The sequence below is a fragment of the Natrix helvetica genome, assembly GCF_964273705.1.
Source record: "Natrix helvetica genome assembly, chromosome: 1".
NCBI lineage: Eukaryota > Metazoa > Chordata > Lepidosauria > Squamata > Natricidae > Natrix > Natrix helvetica.
The window spans coordinates 18,995,617-19,019,875 of NC_138548.1; the positions used below are offsets into that span (position 1 = coordinate 18,995,617).

The 24,259-nt window shown below is 40.3% G+C and overlaps 1 protein-coding gene across 2 annotated transcripts in view; it reads right to left on the reverse strand.

Moving 5' to 3' along the window:
* Positions 1 to 3,435: 3,435 nt before the first annotated feature.
* Positions 3,436 to 24,259, reverse strand: part of PTBP1 (polypyrimidine tract binding protein 1) — a 37,669-nt gene continuing 16,845 nt past the window's right edge. For both annotated transcript variants that reach the window (XM_081938815.1, XM_081938816.1), the window contains 12 exons: positions 23,025 to 23,197; positions 22,705 to 22,851; positions 20,958 to 21,128; positions 19,660 to 19,770; positions 18,780 to 18,954; positions 17,075 to 17,152; positions 15,449 to 15,597; positions 11,917 to 11,950; positions 11,376 to 11,468; positions 8,921 to 9,137; positions 7,771 to 7,848; positions 3,436 to 6,807 (listed from right to left, as the gene is read on the reverse strand). In XM_081938815.1, the coding sequence (XP_081794941.1) occupies positions 6,675 to 6,807; positions 7,771 to 7,848; positions 8,921 to 9,137; positions 11,376 to 11,468; positions 11,917 to 11,950; positions 15,449 to 15,597; positions 17,075 to 17,152; positions 18,780 to 18,954; positions 19,660 to 19,770; positions 20,958 to 21,128; positions 22,705 to 22,851; positions 23,025 to 23,197 (1,559 nt within the window). In that variant the 3' untranslated portion in view covers positions 3,436 to 6,674. The remainder of the gene's footprint in view (positions 6,808 to 7,770; positions 7,849 to 8,920; positions 9,138 to 11,375; positions 11,469 to 11,916; positions 11,951 to 15,448; positions 15,598 to 17,074; positions 17,153 to 18,779; positions 18,955 to 19,659; positions 19,771 to 20,957; positions 21,129 to 22,704; positions 22,852 to 23,024; positions 23,198 to 24,259) is intronic.

The following is a 24,259-nucleotide window of genomic DNA, read 5'->3' on the forward strand; positions in this document are numbered from 1 at the left end:
CTGCCCTGTAAAGGGGCTTCCCGCGGCCTCTGAAACAGAAGGGAGCGGGTCACCCGAACCAGGGCGGCAGGGCGGTTCTCTGCGGATGCAATGAGAGCGGCACAATATTGACGTTTGGCCGCTCTCAATGCCACAAGGCACGTCCTTAAATGGGTTCGTACCTGTGCTCGGTCAAATTCGGAACGGGAGGATCTCCAACGACTCTCTAGGCGTCTCTTGCGGCGTTTCATCACCCTTAGCTCCTCAGTAAACCAAGGGGCCAGGGTGGTTTGTTGCCGCAGGAGAGGCCGCAAAGGCGCTGTCCCATGCGATCACCAGGTCCTCTACCCGGTGGCGGGTCAGGTCTACAGGAGGTGGCCCAAGCTCTATCTGGAACTTATCTGGTTCCATCAGGCGCCTGGGGCGGAACCATCTAATATCTTCCGGCTCCACCTCCCCGTAGCAGGGGGTAGCACCAGGGAAGTCAAGCCAGAGAAGTGAGTGATCTGACCATGACAGGGGAGTGATGGTTAAATCCCCTACTCCCAGGTCACTCATCCACTGGCCAGAGACAAAAACAAGGTTCAGCGTGTGGCCTCCCTCGTGTGTCGGGCCCTGAATCAATTGAGTCAGGTCCATGGCTGTCATGGAAGCCATGAACTCCCGAACCCCCTCGGACGCTTCTCCCACCGATGGCAAGTTGAAATCCCCCATCACTAAAAGTTTGGGGGTCTCAACCGCCACCGATGCGATCAGCTCGAGGAGTTCAGGCAGGGCCGCTGATGTATAGCGAGGAGCCAGGTATACTATAAGAAGGCCCAACTGTCTCCCTGGGCCCCACCTCACGACAAGGGACTCACACCCGGATGTCTGCGGCACAGTAGACTCCCTCGGCTCTAAGTCTTCCCGAATGATAACTGCTACCCCACCGCCCCTTCCCTGGGCCCGAGGCTGGTGAAATGCTCGATAACCTGGTGGGCACATTTCCACGAGGGGTAAACCTCCCTCGTGGCCCAACCAGGTCTCCGTTATTCCTGCGAGGTCCGGCTCCCCCTCAAGAATTAGATCGTAGATGAGGGGGGCCTTATTAACAACGGACCTTGCATTGCATAACAACAGCCTCAGGCCCTGGGTCTGCAGATCCTGACCACCTAGTATGCGGGGGTTGGTACAAGCGACCGGGTGTGACCAACAACCACGGTCTCCCAACCGACTACGGGTTCTTAATCTGTCCTCGCGCCTGCCCCTCCCTACGACCGTTGGAATCAAAGAGCCCTGTATTGGAACGATAACCTCCCTCTCCTCCTCCTTTCCACTCCCTCCCCTCAAGACCACACCTGGTGACCTGGCTCTATCATCACTCCTGACCTCCACCCACCCCCAACCCTGGAACCCCTACAAATTCTTAAAAAACACTTTACTAAAAAAAACCTTAATTTACGCTTCCTCCACTTCTCTGGGTTAATAAACCCGTCCTCAAGGTGGGCCCTCGAGAGGGCTGGAGGCCAGACCTGCGAGAGAGGGGACTCTCGCAGCTGTAGTAAATCCGACTTCGTGTACATAAGAATCATAATTGAAAAGTCATAGGGGCAAGGTTAATTCGTTACAGATGCTGAGATGTATCATAGTTTGTCGTAGATATTGTCCTAACCCTGGATGGAAAGGGTAAGTTAGTGGGCTAGTCGATGGTAAAATAAATTAATGAGGTATGAAGCTGTGGCAAGAGAGTCAATACTCGATAAAGGCAGGAGGGAAAAAGTCACACCTTCAGCAAATGTCACCACAGGTAGGGAAGAATGGGACTGTCAGGTAATACGCCTTTTCTGTAGCTACGCCTGCTCTCTCGTGTCACCTGAGGTTCAGCTGACCTCAATTCTGCAACTCCACACTATTGGTGAATGGTGAATCAATTTGTATCAACGAGTTTGGAACGGTGTATTTTAAAAAAAATGTGCAGAGTTTGATCAGGGGTGCGTACATTTTTAGATAGAACTGCAAATGGATGAGTACCAATGTAGTAAGACTTTTCAGACAAATATCTTAATATCTTCTGAAGCTTTCTTTACTACTGTGTTTCCTAATTTTGGTAAATATTACCCACATATTTATTTCTTTGTGTAACAAAATTTATTTTCTAGCAAATTTATCTTGTGCATTTATTTTCCAGCAAAACCCTAAATAACATAAAAAGTAATCAGGATTAGACATATTATAGAGAGTATCCCACACTTTCAATTTCTCCATTAAGTTTCTCAATTAAAAAAGATACACCAGAAAACAATCAAAACTAAAAGGGGCAAATTATTAAAATTTAATCTTATTCTGTTCAGAGAAATGAGACTGTCTGAAGGATTTTGAAAGATTTATACCAGGCAAGCAGCAGTAAATGCAATGGGATCCCCCCCCCCCTCCAACTCTCCCAGAAATGTTGTTTTTCTCTCTCTGTTGTTGTGCCAGGCAACTGGTCAGTTTTCCCACTAAGACCCAGACTGCCCTCCCTTCTGAGCAGGCTTATCTCAAATTCCACACACATATTCAGAAGCCAAGACATGTGTAGCCAAAATTCCACCTTACAAATACCCAGAGGAAGCTGCATTTTTAATAGGATGATGTCATTTCATAAATCAAGTTAGTGTGTAAGAAATTCAGTGAGGAGATTTGGGTCTAAAAGAGCTCATTGCAGGCAATCCTTGACTAACCATAATTGACCCTACAATTTCAGTTGTTAAGCTATGATGGTCATAAAATTGGTTACCACAGAACAGTACCTGATTTTATGATCCTTTTTTTGCCAAGTGGAAGTAAACACCAGCTTCCAAACCAGGCTGCCACACTGCAGTTACATGATGCGGGGTATTGCAAAAGGCTATAAATGCAGGCTAGTTGCCAAGCACCCAAAAATTCAGTCATGTGATGTGTTTGTGTGTGTGAATACTGAAACTGGGCAGTAAGTGGCTTTAAGGAAATCCTAAGTGACAAGTTGTAAATTGAGGACTACCAGTACATGTCATCATTGGAAAGACATAATAGTTTGCTACAGGTCGCCAAAGCCATTCTTGTTACAGAGGCTTAGTTCAAATCATCTTATTGGCATTTTTGTTTTTATACTCCAAAGGAGGACCTATGTATTGACTACAGATCCCTACATCATAGGATGTAGACCAGGGGTTTCCAACCTTGGTCACTTTAAGACTTGTGGACTTCAACTCCCAGAGTTCCTCAGCCTCAGCAGCTTTGCTCCCAGGAATTCTGGGAGTTGAAGTCCACAAGTCTTAAAGTTGTCAAGGTTGGAGATCCCTGATGTAGACAATGCATACCAGTTCCAAGAGAAATATGGGAGAAAAAAGATTGCATAAAATAGGAGGCAGCTAGAGTCACATTACAGGAGGAAGGGGTGTTAAGCCAAAACAAAAATAGCACAATAATACAGGTAGGAAAATAAACAGAAGCAAAGAATACAGAAGACATTTATTGAAAGCCAAAATAAAAAGTAGTACAGATAGGCCATTGACTGCTTTCTACAATCCAAACAAGCAAATAGCTAAACACTACAGAAAAGGGTACTACGTTTTGTTATAAAATACTTTTAATTTCAATTTTTTTGCATTACATTTTTTTAAATCAGGCAATCAAATTTGTGGTGTGTTTGGTAGCCCTCCCATCCAAACCCCAATACTGAACCTTTAATAGTTGGTTATCAAAATATACAATACATTTGTTTTGCTGTAAAAACTCGAGTTCTGCCATCCCCTCATGTCTTACAACAGGTATAAAAAATTATAAATATTTACACCTTTTTTCTCATTACTCACATTTACATGCAAAAAAAAAAAGAAAAGAAAACAGAACAAAACACAGGATCAGAAAAAAAAGATGAAGCCCCTCTTCCCAATTAACTGCAATAAGATTTGTGTGCTTCTTTGAAAAAACACATAAAGAAAAATCTTAATGTTTTGCTGACTGATTCAAGTTATCAAAGAAGTCAGCAAGTAGGCTGTGTTCCGAGGACAAGAGAGGCTTATGGAACACTTAGAAAGTTAAACTTCAGACAATTCTAACCAAGGTTCTGCTAGGATCTAGTGTTATTTCTGAGTGCCACTGGTGGCTGAATCATTGTGAAGGCCTAAATCAGAGCACTTGTCCCTTTAACTTTTAATATTAAAATTTAATATTGTGAATGTCAAAAAGTATTGGCTGTGAGCTTGCAGCCATTGGGAAATTATTTTCTGTCCTCCCCGCACCTCCTTCTAATGCCCCTCTCATCCTTGTTCTGGGCATTTAGAACAGAGCTAGGTATGTAGGGAGGACTATTCCTCTACTGCCTGCAAGGGTCTCTAAATCCTCTAAAAATGGCTACTACCAATCTTGCCTGCCAGCCCAGTACTGCAGAGTAAGTAAGGGAAATAGAGGCTTTTACTCTCCATTCCCAACAACTCATTTGAAACTATGGCTTAATTGGGGCAAGTTGGCCAAGAACTCATTCAACTTTTTACACAGACACAATATTCTCCAATAGCACTGCATAAAGACATCTTAGTGGCAAACCTCTTGCTCTGGGCCAGCCTCTGGCTATCTCTATCTGTGACCGCAGAGGTTTGGAATGGAGCTGCCCTGTGCATGTGGTCAGACACCCCTCCAAGTTCTGCCATGCTGCCCTTTACCTCTTATTAGCACCCTCTTGTGTGAATCAATATTTGTGATGAAAAACTCTTAATAGGGGATTGTTTAACAGAAACTTTCTGAGATGGTACTATTAGGCCAAGAGAACAGTTGTTAAATAGCTCAAATCGGTATTATATGCTGGCAATCCAAGCAGAACCTCACTCAAAATATCACACATTCCTCCAGCATAGTTTGGTTCCCCATAATATTGGGGTGGATTTAAAAAAAAAGTTAAGACTTTCCCAAAAGCAGTGACAAAAGCACATCAACAGCTCATGTGAAACAGCAGGGAACACAAGTGACTTGAGCGACAACATCACATACATTGAAAAAAGTAACTTTGGTCCACAATTTGAGTAAGTAACCCTGATATTAAGTATAAGATTCTGGTTTGTCTTTAAAAATCTTACATGAGTTGGAACGCAATGTAAGGCAACACTGGAATACAAAGAAGGTAGATCAGCATGGAAAAGTTGGAGGCCACTTAGGATGGCATTTTAGGTGCTACTCTGAAAAAGATGTTAAGTTTATATTCTTTAAATGAAAGCATGGTTATGAAACTAAGATGACCCTTTAAACATGGATCTCCTTTTTCAAAACGAGTGACGGTCGCTACTTTAAATATTGTTCAAAGTATAACATTAATTTTCAGCCATGAAATCACCTTGATAAACTAAATTCCTGCACTAGTTTTCCAGCTTACAAACAAAAATACAAGAGTACAGGATACAAAGGTAATAGAAAAGCAAGTCAGATATATTCATACCATCTTATCTATAAAAGAAAATATACTATTGCCTTTTTATATATGAATTAATTAGAATATTTGGTCAACTGGAAAGTATTGCTAGGCAAAAACAGGATCGTATGTAAAAAAAATATAATAAAAGAAATTAAAATAAAAAGTTGAAGCTACCTACTACAAGAGGTCTTGCTGTAAGGGGTGAATCTAGGAATGGAGTTTAAATGGCATCTTAACCCTTTAAGTAAGAGCCCAAAATATATTAATCTCAAACTCAGGTTCATGGAGTTTGATACTCCAAACAGATCTGCTCTTGGATTTCAATTTATGAACTGAACTGGGATTACTTGTATTGAACAGAACCTGATGAAACTTATTGCAGACAATGAAATGTTGACGAGCAGGATAAGGAAACTTCCCTTTTCCTCCATCCCCTCATTAATCTGAGCTTCAATAGATTATTAATTAAGGATTTATGTTTAATCAGCCTTCATGGTGAGAAACATTGGGGGGAGGGGCACAGAAATTAACACCATCTGCAAGTTAAGACATTTTAGGCAGAATGTCTAGACTGCTTAACTGAGAAAGGTATCTGTCTTGTCCCCTCCTCTGTGGAAGGCAGCAACCTTCAACTTTCCCCAGTATCTACTGTTTCTTCTACCTCAGGTAAAGAAAATGTCTAAGGCACCAGAGGATAATCAATGAAAGGCTGAGGGAAAAGGCAACATTTCCACTCCCTCTCCCCTTCCCAAGGCAACTGTGTTTGGGGAATAAAAAAAAAGATGCTAAAACTAACTGCACAGTTTGGGGGTCTCTTCCAGAGCTCACGGATAAAGGCATCACTGTGAAGTTGATAAGCTGTTTGGGGGAGGTGAGGGACTCTTTTTGTTTAAGTATGGGAGAAAAGGTAAAAGACTCCCAGAGAGGCTTCCAACAAAGAATGTAAACGTTTAAGTTTGTGATTTTTTTTTCCTGGTCAAAGATTGTTATTTCATTCTCTGCAAGAAAGATTATAGCAATGTGAATTAAGAATTACTCATTGTTTTTTTTTTAAAAAACAGTAAACTGTTTTCTTCCTTAAAAAAATAAAATCTGTTTAAGGTCACTTCAGTTGCATTCTCTCTCTCTCTCTTATAAAGTGGCTTCTTTTTGTTTCTGGAATGATGGAAGTTGTCCCACCCCATGCTGGTGGTCCAGCCGTTGGGAAAAAAAAGCAAGGCTGAGCCTATTAAGAAGAGTGGTGATTTGTTTTTCAGTCAGGTCCATCTTGCTGCACGCTTTTCCAAAGCACTTAAATTGTGGATTTTGAAAAGGACACACGCAAGTGGTGGTTCTCACCAAGGTCGTGGTTATGGAGGTCGATGAGTGACTGAATGGCTTCGTCCACGGATCCCATCTGGATGAGAGCCATCTTGCGGTCTCTCCTGCCAAAAACAACTCCGGTCAGAGGAGAAAGAGGGACAAGCAATATGCATCCTAGACAAAATTCAGTTCATTTCAAACATTAGAATCTAGCATCAGCCCACTATCATGGATAGCAATCCCTTACATTCCGAAGTGAGGTGATTTCATGGAGAATTTCTTATGAAAAAATAAACTAACACTTATTTTCAAAGGCTTTAAATTAGAGAAATGCTAAAAGCCGGATACAAAATCCAAAAGATAATCCTCGACTTATGACCATAATTGGGACTGGAACGTCTGTTGTAACTCCTTGCAGTCATAAGTTGAGTCAGACCTGATTTTGTGACAATTTTTATAGCAGCCGGTTAAGGAAATCACTGTGGTCATTAAAGCAAACACAGCTTCCCTAATGGGCTTTTTAAAAAAACCTGAAAATTTGCCAAATTGTAATCACAACTGCAGGACGCTTTGATTAGTTATAAATGTGAGCCAGCTGCCAAGAGCCCAAATTGCAATCACATGACCACAGGGGAGACCAAAGCTGTTGTAACTTAGAACCAATGTTAAACAGTCGTAAGTTGAGGCTACCTATACTAATTTATATAGAACCAGTCATTCTTGAATTATTTAATCTAAGTACTCCCTTTCCCAGCTTTGAATATTATCCTGACCCCAAAAAATAAAAGGCTGCTATGGGGGAAGGAGAGGGACTCTGTTGTTTGGCACAAACATTTTGGTGGTGGTGGCAGCAGCCTCAAACTGTATCAACTCACAAATAAGCAATTATTCACAGGATATACCCAACATACTCCCAGTTTAAGACAGACTGCTCCACCTATTGCCTATAGAAAGCTAGACGTTCCCACGTAGCAAACAGAAACCTTCAGAGAAACAGGGAATCTTCAAGCATGAAGCAGAGAAGCATTCATGGAAACCACTGACTCTCCTCCTCCCTTCCTCCAGGGAAACTAAGGGCCACTTACTGGAAGAATTTGAAGCCTTTCACCATCCCACCGTTGCTTGAGAAGAGCAGCTTGAGATCATCTTCTATTATTGAAGGCCTGGAGTAGGAGGAACAATTGGGACAAATTGAACAACGGAGACTGGGATTTCAGATTCCCCCCCCTCCCCAAAATGTGGAATCCTTGCTTCATTTCAGCAAACATCAACAAGTATCATTCCAACGTCATTTATTTCTAATCACAATTCTATGACTTATAGAATCATCACTCATTAACAGAAAAAGACATCTAATTAATTTTCCCACTCTAATAGAGACCAATGGTATCAGCAATCTACATACAGACAATTTACAAGTTACCATGACCAAGGAGGAGGTATCATCCACCTTCCAGTCATATGCCAAATGCTCCAAGGCAAATCCAGAGTGCCATCACCTGGATGTGTTGAGCCTGTTCCAAGTGGGAGAAGCTCACAGGCATCATGGAGGCCATGCATTTCTGAGCTATCCTGAACTTAATTCACATTGCCTTTGAGGTGCATGACAAGCTCACATAATAAGGATTCCCAAAAACAAAAAATGCAGGGCCACTTTTTACTTAAGGTATTTAGATACTATGCTCAAAATTAAGTTTATGAGCCTGTTTTAATTAAGGAATCACTTTTCCCCCAAATAATCTGTGTGAGGGCTACAGCACTGGGCAAAGCTAGAATACGAAGTGTTAACGGCCCATTTCTTTTCTCCTTGTCTCTGAAGCGGACCTCTTTCTCCCAAACAGCAAACTATCATAGAAAGATGAGCTAATCCTTGTTGGGGACTGAACTGATTACTTATACGCTGCACCTGAAATTGTTGCTCTTGCCCCTTATCAGCCACCACTGTTTGAGCACAAAACCTCATCTGAGACTCAGTATATCTGAGATCAATGGAAGAGCAGACAAGGGAGCAGCTGAATAAATGGAGAACATGTGGGATTTTCTCTGCTGATACAAATCCATGTACCAAGTTGATATGCTCGAAGCCCTAAAAAACCATATTATATGATAAAGTCATGACATAACTGTGAGTACTGCTGGTATGAGTTGCTCTTAGACCTGAAAGCAACCCAACAAATTAGCCGAACTTCTGTTACCCTTAGGACTGCTCTCCTTGAACACAAGCAGACTACTTACGGAATATTGGAGAGGTGAAGAGTGGCAGAAGGGGGAAAGATGTTTTGAAAGTTCTTGGAACCAGGCTTCTTAAAACGATGAAGAGGGGAGTTGCCATAATCCTTGGTCAGCCCTTGGTCTTCCTGTCCTTCACGGGGCAACTGCACTGTTTGATGTTTTGACAGAGTGATGCGGATGGGCTTCCCGTGAAGCTTTTGACCATTGAGGTGGCTCATGGCTGCCAAAAATTGAGAAAAAGGAAAATAACCTATAGTAGTTTGGCTTCCAGCGCAGATTCAAATGCATTATTTAATGGAATTGTACAAACCTCTCCACCACCAGGTACAAAATTCCACTTTCAATATGGCATAGCACTTATTTTGTCAAGAAATAAAACTGTGCTGACTTAAACCTCATTGCTAAAGCCATTGCTTCAGACAATGCCAAAATCCCTTAGCTGCGCTATTCTCATAGGACAAAGAGTTCCCCAGAGTCATATATAGATACAAAACGTGAGGAATGGGTTTAATAAGAAAATACAAGTTGTCCTTGACTTATAACCATTCACTAAATATCCAAAACTACAATGGTGCTTATGATTTTTGCAGCTTCCCTAGTCACAGGATTAAAATTTAGCCCTTGGCAACTGGCCATGTATTTAAATCAGCTGCGATGTTCCAGGGTCATGTGACTGCCCTTTGTGGTCTTCCTGGCCAGCTTCTGGCAAGCAAAGTCAATAGGGGAAGCCAGATTCATTTAATAACTGCACAATTCACTTAACAACTAGTGATTTGCTTAGCAACTGTGGCAAAAAGGTCATAAAATTGAATGTGACTCATTTAACAACCAACTTGCTGAGTAACATAAATTCTGGTCCCAATTCTGGTTATAAGTTAAAGACTACTGTATTCTATCCACTATAAATGCCCCTTGGAGAAATAAATTAGTTTTAAAAAATAGCAATAAGGAATGCCATCTTCCTTTTCTGCGGCTTTCACCATATGATTCAGGGTCCTTCTGCCCCCCTCAGACCAAGAAAATAGAACATGCTGCACCTTTTTTCCTCTTCAAAAATCTTTATATATATATATATATATATATATATATATATATATATATATATATATATATATATATATATATATATATATATATATATAGGCAGTAACCTTAAGAATGATTAAGCCATCCTGAGAGCCTATGGTTGAAGAGGAGAATAAAAATGCTTTAGGTAATGAAAAAATTCTAAGTGGTATTCTCTCAAGGATAAGCAATAAGGTTCATTGTTAAATTCAGAGCTAAGTCTATTTTTCTGCCATCAAGACAAGAGGACAAATTGGTATGGATGGAACATAGCTTACGTTGTACACTGCTGTAGGCTAAAAGGATGACATGCTTCATATGTCGTTATTTGCAGTGTTAACCTGATTCTTGGGGTGGAATAATCAATAGAATTAGAATCCTAGCACAAAAACCTATTTGTGGAAGAAGGCAGAGAATCGGTTCCTACATTTCCATCAGGCAACTGAAAGTTGTGAGTTTGAAAATGTATGTTAACAAAACTAATTTCTGATGTAGACAGGTAACAGCTTTCATAATGTTCTGCAAGACGAAAAATGTATGTTACAGCTATGTATTGCCACAAGGTTTAATGATATAAAAGGTACAGAAAAACCCTGAAAAGTTTCCGCCCCGAGTCCCTTTGTGGAGAGGGAGCGGCTAACAAGTCTAATAAATACAAATACAAATACAAAAGGGAAACCTCTCAGGATTATGTTGTGCTTTTAATATGATTGACATGCAAGACTGTTGCCAGACAGATGTCAGTACACTAGATTTAATCGAAATTAATTTTCTGTGCTATTACTGCATTTCCACACTGAGGTGTTCTCTCTAACGTTTAAGGCGGTCCAGAGTAACACACACCCTTTGGACCCAGCTCAAAGCCTTTGTGCTGCCAGTGGGGGCCAGGACTGCTTTGCAAGACAAAGAAAAGGCATGGCATTTTACAGATGCACCTGACAAACAGAGTGGGGAATTGAAATATAAGATTCAAAGCACTTTCCCACTTTGGTCCTGAATACTTGCACCTCCTTAAATATGCCTGATGCACAAGACTATGTCAACCTCAAAAAACATATGCATGCCAAAACACAAGAAGACTTCAGAATTTTTTGGTCAACTAAGAAAAAAAAAACCACCACTAACCAAGAACATAATGCATTAAAGAAAAATATGCGTACAAGTGTATCCTCTCTGGGAAAAGTATGAACAAAACAGCATTTTACTTCTGAAATAGCTTGCAGAAAGCAGGATGATTAAGGAAACACAACATTTAGTTGGAGAAGCATAAAGATTTCTATGTATTATATATAAAATATATGATAATTTGCTTTTAATAAAATGAGTTTCAGCAAAAAACAATAGATTCACTTTATTCACCACACAAAAACATAATTAAGAAATGTATATTTACCCAGTTGAGATTGATTGCCATCTGCCATTTGAACCAAGGCATTCTCCTTTTTATTGAACAAAATCTTCACTCTTTGTACATCACCATATACCCCTTAGGGAAGTCAGCAAAGAAAAAAGCAGGTATTCAGAAAGAAACTTTACTTATCTCAAATTCATCCAAGACCCATTCAAACCCCCGTCTGTTTTCACTTCACTTAAAAGTTGCTTTATTCTGCTGAGGATAAATCTGATCAGAAAACTGGAGCAATTCCTTGGAGTACTGTATTTATAAGCATACGAGGGAGCACCCAACGAAATGCCAACTGCCGCCAGCAGAACTGAGACGAACCATTTCACATGCTATCTCTTTCTGACCTGCCCAACCGACATGCAAAGCAATCAAAACCATGCACAACAGGTAAAATGAAACTAAAACAGCACACATTTTGTAACTGGAGCATTCAACCAACGGCAAACCCTCCCTCAACCACACTTGCTATCCCCAAAGTAAAATCTCAAAATGAAAAAAGGTAATAAAAAAAGTGTGAATGATAACATACCGAAAAGAATAAAGAGGCATTGGGGTGTAACTCTCTTTAGAGAACAGCAGAGCAAGGCAGCGGAGGGACAGGGAAGAGGTAAGGAATCGGAGGGGAGAGTGAAGGTTGCGCAAATCGTCGACAACGAAGGAAAGGTAGAGTCCCCGCAGGAAATGGCGAAATTGGTTGATGGATGATGAAGTTTTCAAGATGGTTAATATTGAAGGGCAAGTTGGTTTCCGAAGAGCAGGAAGGTTTTTTTTTTGAGGGGGGCATTTTTATATATATGTATATATATTTGTTTCAAGCAACAACAGGAAGCAGAAGTACCGTGCAGTCAGTTGGCAAAGAAATTCCGGATCAAGGAGAAGGGGAGGAAAAAAAAAATATTGAGGGATGGGGTGGAGAGAAAAGAAAAAAGTAGCAAAAACAGGTCAGTAAATACATAAAAGAAATATGCCGTGTTCCATCAGTAAAGATTTATAGATTTCTAAAACATACAACACTTTCAACAGAAAAAAACTAGTTAATAGGTTTTTTTTTAACCTAGTGGAACACAACAATAAAAGAAGAGCACTTTACTTAAGTAAGATATAACTAAGAAGGAGAGGCAGTATTGCAACAGAGTGACTAAAGGGCATGGTGGCAAGGTTCAGGACAGTGCCAAGAACAGAGGCAGGGGCCATTTAAAGCTCCATAGAAAAACCTGCCAAGGACTCCCATCAGCTTTCTAAAGTGGAAGCGTTTACTTAGTTCTACTTCTAAATAACCCTGGGGAGGTTTTCAAGCAACAGGTGAAAAGGTTCTCTTCAATCTCAAAAGTTTCCCTCCAAAATCTGGTGGGAACTGATGATTGTGAGAAACGTTAAGCCTCATGGAGTCTCAGTTTTAAGTCTATATCCTTAAGATAATTACCACCTGCTGAAAGTTAAAACAATCTGGCTTTAAATTCAGACTAATCTGACATCAAATTTATACCAAACCGAAGAAAAATCCAGCTTTAATCTGGACCAGGGCTGGATTCTTCTTTCCCCACTGGATATTTAGGTTAAAGCTCCAGCTATGATGACGTTGCTGCCAAACTAAATCTAGCCTAATTTCTCCTTGTAGATTCTTCTACCTGAGAAATAGTGTCTCAAGAACACCCTACATACATAATAAAGTAAATGGGTGGCACAAAGGTGTCTCGAGTGGTCTTCCTAACACCCAAAGTGTGAAGCAGCATTGTGCACACTGCAAATGAGATATAACCTTGATACCCTAAAATGTCCATATACCAACAACTGACAGGCACACTTTGGTAGCACTTTAGCTTGAGATTGCAGGCAACGTTTATAAATCAAGAGTCATCAATACAAAACCCGTTAAAAGCCTGAGAATCCATACTAGTTTTCATCTCCTTAGCCACAATTGTTTGCCAGTCTCCTGTCTCTTATAGTTTCCAATCCTGGCGAAGGGGGAAGGAGGAGATGGAGAGTAAGAGTCCCTCTGGAGAATACTGCCTCTCAACTGTATGCACAGATTAAGTTTCTATAACACTGATTATACAAGCAATGAAAAATAAAAAGTTGAAGTCGTTAGTTCAGCTTCACTAGAGATATCGTAGCTTCTAGCCCAAAAGAGAAGCTGGATGAATGAGTAAAATAAACACACAAAGAGGCATGAAATCAGTTGCTCAGCAATACTCGCTTAGGCATATCTACTGAGTAAAATAGACTCTGAATTTTGATTGTAATATTTCTCAAAGAGCGCTGCAGAGTATTTTTCATACAGATTTGAGGTACTAAGATTAAGATGCAAAAAGAGATCCAATCAATTTTATAGTAACTTGTATTTTTGGTATGCTGGTCCAGTATTCAATTCCAGACATTTACTTTCCCTCTATTTTCAGAAGCACCTGGTTCAACTAGTCTTTCTCATTTTAAAGAATTTACTTACTCATTTTCTGATCTCTACAAAAGGTGTTTTTCATTAAAAATGTAGAGATATCTGAGTACTAGGATAATATAAGATAGAATATGCTTCCACTCTGTCGCAATTTGAGTTAAATCCACAGTAACTTTATTAGGAATTTCCTCCTATTATGTAACTGAACATGAAAAAGGATTGAACAAATAGTGCGCCCGATGCTACATTGCTTAGCTTCATTAATTGCTCACTCACTTCAGGAGACTCTAGCCATTAATCAGGTGCTTGAATGCTTAATTTTTATTTTGGAAAGAATAAGAAAATGCTCAGGGAGAATTGAAACATTTTATTACCGCATCCTCCTTTTACTACTGCAATTATCCAAGCCCCCTCTAGGATCTCAAATTAGGGCATTTGCTCTATAACTGATCATCCATGCCAATTTTTTCCTAGTGAAAAAGAGAGATCTGCTGTCAGAATTCTAGCAGTTCATAGGATTCCAGAGGGTCCTGGAATGAGCTGAGTATTGCTGGCAAAATCTCATGTCCTGAAAAGAAGTTACAGTGGATAGGTAAAAACAACAAAATGGATTACAAATGGTTAATTTCCTATTAATTTTCAAATGGATAATTCTTTCATCCATCCCTCTGCAGTAGAGCTTCTTACATAAGTAATGTAAGCAGAAATGTAACTTTTAAACATAGCTTTAAGCACCGGGTTCCAAGCAATAAGTTCACTGCAGAGGCAAAACCGAACGTAATTTCTACTTCTTCAGTAACCCACTTCAAAGTCCAAGTGGATCTATTGAATTACATCCTTTGTGCGAAGGATCGCTTAACATGCCTTCAAGGTCCATTTTAAGGCAGCCAAATGGTTCAATCAAAAAGGGGAGAAAGTTAAATGGAACTGAAAATGTAAAATTATTTAAGAAGTTAAGGAACAGAATAAGGCACACAACTTTAAAGAATTTTGGTAAAGGAAAATGTATCAATGCACGTCAAAGGAAATACATACTTGGCAAAAGATAAAATGAAGCTAAGCTGGCAGGGGAGGCAAAGATCAAGGCACCCATAAAGAGGACAGAATGAACACTGTCACTCCAACTGCAGGGTTTCAAAGTTACAACATGCCGGGGGGAGGGGGAGGACTACAGGATTTTTGCTGTGGTGAGGAAGACCCAAGTAGAGACAAAACCAATAGGGTAAAAAGTACCGCGGAAAATTTCGCAATGAAATGGTCTTAAAATTTTGCTTTGGGGAGTGAGAGCAGGCCAGCAAACCCTTTGGCTCACATCAAGGAAGGAGCAACGATGTCAAGCCTTCTACCCACAGCCCATCCAATATCCAAACCCAGGTGAGTGTGCCTACAGCTATTCTGGACGACAACTTCTAAGGCATACTACTGCCACCATGGTTGAGGGCAAGGTATCATAGTCCACGCCCCTTATTTGCTTTTGAATCAGCTGCTGGACTTTGATTTTAGACACTCCATTTCGGGGAGAGAGAAAAAAATTCAGCATTTGAAGCTTCAGCACAAGATTTTTGGGGGAAGGAATAGTTCAGAAAGAAGCAAGGTCAGAAATTGGAAGGAAGCAAAAAATAAATGAGATAAGTTGGATAGAAAAGATTACAAGGCTTCCACTAACCTCTGGGTTCAAATTGCTAACCAGCAGAACGGAGTTCCCTGCCCCGGTAAAGCCGGGAATAGCAAGCCGTCCTGCGGCAGCTGCGGCTGCTGCGGCTGATGGGATAGCCAAAGGAGCAAGTGCTCCATGTACATTTGGAACTGAGAGGCCTGAAAAAATTAAAAAGTATTAACCAGTAGAGAAGTCCACAGCACATTCCCTGCTACGACTTGCAGTGGAAATAAGGACCTTTGACCAACATGTTTCTTAAAATAAGTACGTTAGTGTATGCATTTTCTTTCATTCAAGGACCCAGAAACCAGATACACTTAAACATTAATGGGCTGAAGCATCTCCAGGTCTGGCATTGCTCAGGACTCTGCTCTCAGCTTCCGACAGAGGGAATAAGCCTTGTGCTTGGGCTGCATTTGGCTCTCCTTGGGTGATGTGCAAATCAGACATCTGCTTTTAAACAAGTTCTGCAAAATTTCATAGGCTTATTTAAGCAAAGTCACTGGGGGGGGGAGGGGAAGCAGGAAAGGAGATGACACACAAAGCAGTGCATTTGTACGTTTTTTTCACCAAGGCATGCTGGAAGTGCCTCATTCTTTTTTTTATCATGCAGATATTAAAACCATAAGTATGTACATTCCAGTCACTGACAAATGACATCATCTCAATACAAGCATCTAAACACGAGCTTATTTCATTGTATCAAAAGCACATAATCCTGAAGGGCACATAAAAGTCGTTTACCTCCTTAGTCCATCAGAACAAGGATATTGTGTGGGAATATGAATAGGTCTGCCTTATTTATTTTTTATAGGACCAATGGGAGGAAAAATATGTATATCTTGCAAGGATTATCACTGTCTGCTTCAAATATTCCCTTGCAAGCATTATATCCAGCAAAATTTAATAATAAAAAAATCCACCAAAAGTTATTAACAGAAATTTATTAGAATTTCTACACTGGCTCAAAGTTGACTCATCCTTCCGAGGTCGGTAAAATGAGGACCCAGATTGTTGGGGGGGAATATGCTGACTTTGTAAACCACTTGGAGGGGACTGTAAAGCGCTGTGAAGCGGTATATATAAGTGTTATTGCTAAAGGGCTAAATCTCAAATCTAAGACTTTTCAGCCTCTTCCCTTCCTATCAACTATAAAGTCAACATGCTCATGTGCTTTCCTCAAGGTAAAATACATTTTGTTCAGATAGACTGAGATGTTGCCACGGCCTAGCTATCTAGGCAAACTCTTTTTAATTTATTGCCTTTATGGTATCCATACTGTAAATCAACCTGAATGTTTTTATCTTACTAGGACAAAATGTTCCAAGCAAATGTTGAAACAAAAAGGGTATGTAATGCACATTCTCATTAGGATCTAAGCCACTACGTGTAAGTAAGAGGACTTTGGGCACATTGAAAACCCACTACTGGAACTAAGGACATGTTAATGCAATTTCCATACTGAAAAGGATCATCACAGAATATAGGAACCTTATGAGCCTGTGGTCATAGATTTTTCAAATGGTGCTGATTACTATTCCCAATCTGCTACTAACATTTAGGAGTCCAAAATAAGAGGGAGGAGGAAGGGCAATGGTACAACAAAAGTGTGAGCAAAGTTTAAAGAAACAGTACCTGCAGCTTGAGGAATTGCAAAAGCAGGAGGGAAGCCAGCTCCTGTATAAGGAGAGGCTGAAATGATCCCTGGAGCACCTACAAAATAGAAAAGATTGGTTAGTTCATTAGACATGACCAGTTATCCATACTAGGGCACGTTTTAACCAAGGTATCACTGCATCCTTCCCTCTCTCTCTCTCTCTCTCACACACACACACACATACAATCCCTATTTTGAAAAGCATACTAGTCTCACTCCCCTTAACTAACATCCTAGGAACCGTGGTGGCGCAGTGGTTAGCATGGAGTATTGCAGGCTAATTCAGCTCACTGCCAGGAATTTGATCCTTACCGACTCAAACTTCCATCCTTCTGAGGTCAGAAAAATGAGTACCTAGATTGTTGGGGGCAACATGCTGACCCTGTAAAACCACTGTTTTACAGTGAGGACTGTAAAGCGCTATGAAGTGGTATATAAGTCCGAGTGCTATTGCTATCCTCATTTGGATCAATATTTCAGACTTGTCCCTTTACAGGAAGGTGTAGGAAGACAAAGTTTAATAAACTGTCATTGCCATCAGGACAACTGGTTTCCAATACTTGTCAATTGGCAGGGTGGTTACTTCTCTGCATTGTGTAAGATTTACAAATGTTCTTAGAGGCAACTAAACTAATTTAACTGTTTTAATTGTTCAATCTGTTCATAGTTTCCTTTTGGATTGGGTATTCTGGTAACAGTTGATATAAACTATAAATAAAGCTTAATTACATTTTTCTTCACAGGTATTTGTAAAACTAGAAATGCAAGAATTTCTATGGGGAATGCCTGGAAAGCTGCATTATAAAGAGGTACATTTGACAAGTAAATTTGCCTCATAAGGAAAGAAAACCAGAAATCTCTGTAATCTTTTTTAGAGCAAAATAGAATGCTTGAACAACTTTTGACATTTTAAATCTGTAAAGTAAATTTCCACGATACAGAGCTCACTCTGCCAATTATTTCCAGTAAAGGCGTTGGCCCACTCATTTTACCTTAAACGTGCCACATGATTTTTTACTCTTCATAAACAGTTGTCTCACAGGAAATGAAGGAAATTCCCCAAAGTCTTTTCTTTCCTGATCAAGCAAGCCTCAGGTGCCTCTAGAACACCACTCAACAAATGATATATCTTTTACATCAAGGGATTTTTATGTACGTGAAGGAGAAAGACATATGGAAGGCTTAACTGTACTGGGAATCTATTTATGAAATACAATATAACTTAAAACATCTTATTTCATTTGTTGTTTACTGTTCTTAGAGATTGAACTATCTAATTGTTGGATTTGGATATTAATATTGTCACTTATTAACAAGTGGGGAAAAAAATACAGCCCTTTATTTAACAGCCACAACTGGGAATTTTAGTTGGTAAGTAATGGTCATTAAGCAAGTTATTGTGTGACTGGACCCCAATTTTATGACTTCTTTTTACAGGGGTCATCATGGTCACTAAACAGCCTATTGGAAGCTAGTTGAGAAGAAGCTACATTAGCACTTTGTGTTTGTCGTGCTGTATGTCCTTAGTAACACTGTATAACGTAGGCTGATCTGATGGTTAGGAGGAAGGAAAGATGAAGTCAAGAGTGGGCTGCCTACTTTGCGAATTAATTATTGCTAAGAAGAAATAAGAAAGATTATCCCAGATTTCCCAGTTAAAAATCTTCTTACTCGATCCCTTACCAAAAGCAGCTGCCATGGTCTGATCAAGGGAAGGTTGGTTGTCTCCAGAAGGCAGGTCTGGCCTGGTGTAGTCTCTGCTCTTATCATTGTTGTATTTTACATTGAGGCTTGTGAGTTTAGAAAAGTCAATGCGAAGGGTGCAGCAAGCATTGTAGATGTTCTGCCCATCAAGAGACTATAGGAAACCATAGTATATCTTAGTCAAGGAAGTTACTTCAGGAAAAAAATTCTATACACTCCACATCCATCCAATGTATAAAACTGAGAAATAATCTTAAGAGATGAAGTTTTAAGAGTGCCCATACAATTGTTTGCAAAGACTTGAAGGTTACATTTAGATGAACATGAGATTAAATCTCTGAGTAATGTACATTATAATGTGATACAATGCTGTAGCTAAAATCTAATCTAGAACAATCCTGTATTCCTCTGGAAAGAGTTCACAGGAGCAGACAATGTCTCAGAGGATAGAAATCAGTAGCACTTCTTGTTCTGCTTTTCCACCAATGCCTTTCCCTGCTATGTAGTTTTAGCAAGAGTTCCATCTTCCTAAAGATACTTGTGTTAAGGGATAAGTATTATTCCTTACCTGGTCAATGTAATTATATTTTTCAGATTTAAGCACTTTCAAAATTCCCATCCCAATTAACAACTTAAAACTCTATGTTTAAAACTTAGACCTAATTCATAAAACTTGCACGATCTCTTAATTTTCTAAAATTCACAATGGTTCTGGGTGACTTAGAGGTTCTCTTCTAAGTCACCCAAAATATCCCAGCCAGTACTAGTCACAATGGTTTTAGTTTGGTTCTGCTGCATAGGCTTGCTTCTTGTAATACGTTGAAGACATTATAGAAACAGAAACAAGAAAAGAACTCACCAATTTGGCATGCTGGGCACTCACAGGGTCTGCATATTGCAAGAGTGCTTGAAACTGGTTGTTCTTGGTAAATGTGATTATTTTCAGCACAGTCCCAAATTTGGAGAAAATCTGTGTTTGCACAAAATACAAGTAGTCATAAAGCAATTGCTTCCAAGCCTTTTCTGCAATTGTGAAATAGGTTGGGGAATGATGACAACTTAACACAACAGAATTGCATCACAAACTTCCTCTTCCAGAGGAAAAAGCCAAAAGATCCAAACATATAAGGAGCTACTGACAAATTCCTTGCGAGGAAGAGGTTACATTACATAAGACATCCTTGCCCAGTCTCAAGGGGCAGATCACATTTTTTGCAATTCCATCTTGAATTTAGCAACTCTAGGTGGCACTAGAGGTACAGTAAAAAGAAACCTTGTAGGTCTCTTCCCCAACATTTCCTTCCTTTTGCATGCAGTGAACCAACCACTTCTTCCAGAGCAAAGCCTGCCTGTAAACAGTTACAGAAAGAAACATGATCCCCCGTGCTTTGCTTTCTGCTAATATTTTAGAAAGACTGGATAATTTTTTTAACATGTAAGCATTATGGCCACACCGTGGTTTGGATTCAATCCACAAAAGATACATCAATACATCTGAAGATTGTTTTTTTATGTGATCTAAGCAAAAAACCTTAGCTTCTTTAAGGTATTACAAAGAGGTGCCACATTTGAGAACATTTATTTTCAAAAACATGTTCCAAGGATTAAATCCAAAGTGTTACACAGCCCTTGTGAAACAATATCTAATATATATATAGCAATGTGCACCATATTAACTGATAAGGACATAGGTACTCTTATTTACATGGGCACATGCCAAATAGTTTTATCCAAAAGGCATATCAGATTTTTCCCTAATGCACCCATTGTGAATAAAAGCTAAAATTACACATGGTAACTAGAACAATGTTCCTTAATCTGAAGGTGTCTGTAGTGCAATTCCCACTAGCCCCAATAAGCATGATAAAAACAGAAGCTAGAGTCAATTATTTGGTGGGAGAAAGAAAGGTTAGAGGACCTAGATCTAACACAAAAGCAGCTTCGACCTCAAGAATCCAATCTATTTTGTAAAGATGGAAATAAAAATCATGCCATGTAAGTAAGAATATATTGTATATGCTCTTAATCTGAGCAAATGTCAAGAAAAAAAGTGTGAGGATTAATGAAAGAAACCATAAATAGTCAGGCCTATCACAAGTTATCACAGCTAATTCTCTGCCACATGCTGGCCATTGAAAGTTGGAAGTCACATCTCACCTGATGGAGGACATCTAGAGTAACAGGATAGAAGAGGTTTTCCACAATGATCCTCAGGACTGGGCTCTGACCAGCCATGGCCATACCAGCATCTACAGCTGCAGCAGAAGCAGACAGTGCCAGATTCCCAGACTGGACAGAATTTACTGCTTGCAAGGCTGCTTGAGCACGCTATGGAAACAAAAATAATAATGTGTCAATAAAGTAGGAAATATGGGAGGGTTAGGGTGGAGGGTGGGGCAATATATATATGAATAAATTAGAAGATGGGATTAATGAAACATTGTTAGGCTAGGAGAAATTTATATTAAGAGTTATAGATGTTAAATTAGCTTAGAAAATGATCAATGTGTTATTATTAATTTAAGAGAAATTTATATAGTGTTTGTTGGGAGGAGAGGGGTTATGAGTAATCTATTTTAAGATGGGGGGAGGGGAGGGGGTAAAGTGTTTGGTATAATATTTGAATGTGAATTTTTGAGGGGGGGGTTGGGGGGGTATAGCATTTGTATGAGATTTATATTGTGTGGAGGGGGGGGGGTGAAAATGGGGAAAATTTGTTTGTACAAAACTCTTTTAATTAAAAAATAAATAAATAAAGTAGGAAATAGGGAAAAAAACACATATCCATTATCCTATACTAGCAAAGATTATTTTCTTTCAAACTCTCTCAAATATGACACTCAGTTGCTATTTTATGAAGAAAAAAATTATAGAGACGTTGTCTTGGGATTCTGCCCTTTATGAAAGGATGATGCACGGCAAATTATTAAGAAGAACCCTGGCTATCTGCTCTTCATATATGATAAAGTGTTTTTCAATGAGTGCAGATATGCAAACATAAAAAGAAACTGGAATACAGCAACAGTAGTCCTCATTTAACAATGTTCATTAGGACCAGAATTTCCATCATTAAGCAATGTAACTGTATGATGCTCTGTGACAGCAATCAAATACCCATGGTAAAGATGGCAGGTCATTAAGAGGAGAACCTCATATTGCAACTTCCTGCCAGGTGCCTTCCAACAAGCAAAGCTAACGGAGAAGCCAGCAAGACTCAGTCACAACGAATCTTTTCTTAGGTGGCTTGTAAACGGGCCAATGGGTGAACAGTGCTGTAAGTACTGCAGCATAGCACAAACATAGCCAGGCAACTATGTGTAGACTATAATGTGGGCTGAGATGTGGGTATGCACTACAGAGTACAAGATCCCTGGGATCTTATTTTGTATACCCTTGGAAGAAAAACCTATGGGAGAGGGAGCAACCTTACCTGCTAGCTTCCCCATTGATTTTGCTTGTGGGAAGTCAGCAGAGAAGGTAATCCACACAGCCACGGGATGCTGCAATCATCATAAGTGTGATGGCTGTTTAAAGGACTACCCATCAGGGTTGTCAACGACTTTAAGTACTATTCGTTCAGAGTGGTTGTTAACCAAGGACATCCTACTTGACCAGGGCTGTCAAACTGGTGGCCCGTGGGCCAGACACATCATGTGCAGGCCACGCCCACCCATGCTCCACAAAACAAAACTGTCGTGATAGAGTTTGACCCCTGGGCTCTTGACTATTATTTTACGTAATTATTCCTTCAAATTTGTTATAGCTGCCCAACTCCAATGGGCTCTATTCACATGTCCTATTGACTATTATTTGATTCCCTGTCCTTACAAATCCAAATTGTGGTATAACGTTTGAAAGTAACATTTCTAATAGAATATCTGCAATATTCTAAATTTTGACTCACTGCCTGGTTTGGAGAGTTATCTGTCTTCAGTTCTTTGTGATTAGAAAATTGGATGTAGATCTGCTGACTCCGGAGGACAGGAGCAATTGTGGTGTAGTAGCTAACCATAGTATTAGCTGCTTCTTCTGTGTTCATTTCTATAAAAGCCTGGTAAAGGATTATAAGGAACAAAACAAATTATATTGCATTTGCACAAAGATTTCTAACCACAATCTGCAAATCAATTTTTAAAAAGCTGTCTCTATTCTAATAGAGCCAAAGTTTTGGCATAGCTGAACTAAATTTTGTTTAAAAAATAAATACATCTGAAAATGGCTTACCTGATTTTTTCCTTTTAACATTAATAGGTTTGTGACCTTCCCAAAAGGCAATCCCAAGGAAATAACCTCAGCTTCTGTCACATCACTAGGTAATTTACGGATATGGATTACTCGTGATGGCACTCCTGCACTTCTGCTGTCACCTTTGAATTTTTTGCTATCATTTCCATTGGCTACAAAAAGATTACACAATAGGTAGTTTCTGATATAATCAAGACAAATAGTGCATTTATCACACACAAGATGAAAAAAAGTTGCAGTCACTTCACTGCTCCTGTTCAAGACTACTATATGACAACTTCCCTTTTAAGGAGTCCTAGCAAGCCTGATCATATTATAAACTTAATCGGCTCCAAACACTCTTCAGTTTGCTAGATTATAGCAGAAATCTACAGGACAAAGTCGCTCAAATCCGGATGGGATGGGCCCCTTTCAGTAGTTCAGTAGAGACGCCCGTGGCGAGTCTTGAGGGACCGCTTTGGGAGGAGTTTGACTCGGTTGCCATCGAGGATTTGGACAGGTTGCGTGGACGTCTGCGACCCACCACATGTTTATTGGACCCGTGTCCCTCCTGGCTTGTACTGGCATCCTGGGAGGTTACGCGCGACTGGCTCCTGGGCCTAGTGAACGCCTCGTTGGGTGAGGGGTCTCTACCGGCCGCCTTGAAAGAGGCGGTGGTGAGGCCCCTGCTCAAGAAGCCTTCCCTGGACCCAACGGACCTAGTCAATTATCGTCCAGTCTCCAACCTTCCTTTCTTAGCGAAGGTTGTAGAGAGTGTGGTGGTACAGCAGTTCCCACGTCACCTGGAGGAAAATGATTATCTAGACCCGCGCCAGTCCGGCTTCCGTCCCGGGCACAGCACCGAGACGGCCTTGGTCGCATTGGTTGATGATCTCTGGAGGACCAGAGATAGGGGTTGTTCCTCTATCCTGGTCCTATTAGATCTCTCGGCGGCGTTCGATACCATCGACCATGGTATCCTGTTGCACCGGCTAGAGGGGTTGGGAGTCAGGGGCACCGTTTTACGGTGGTTTGGCTCCTACCTCTCTGACCGGACGCAACGTGTGTTGGCAGGGGAACAGAGATCGACCCGGAGGCCACTCACATGTGGAGTGCCACAGGGATCGGTGCTCTCGCCTCTCCTGTTCAACACATACATGAAACCGCTGGGCGAGATCATCCGTGGTTTTGGGGTGGGATATCATCTGTATGCTGATGATACTCAGCTATACATT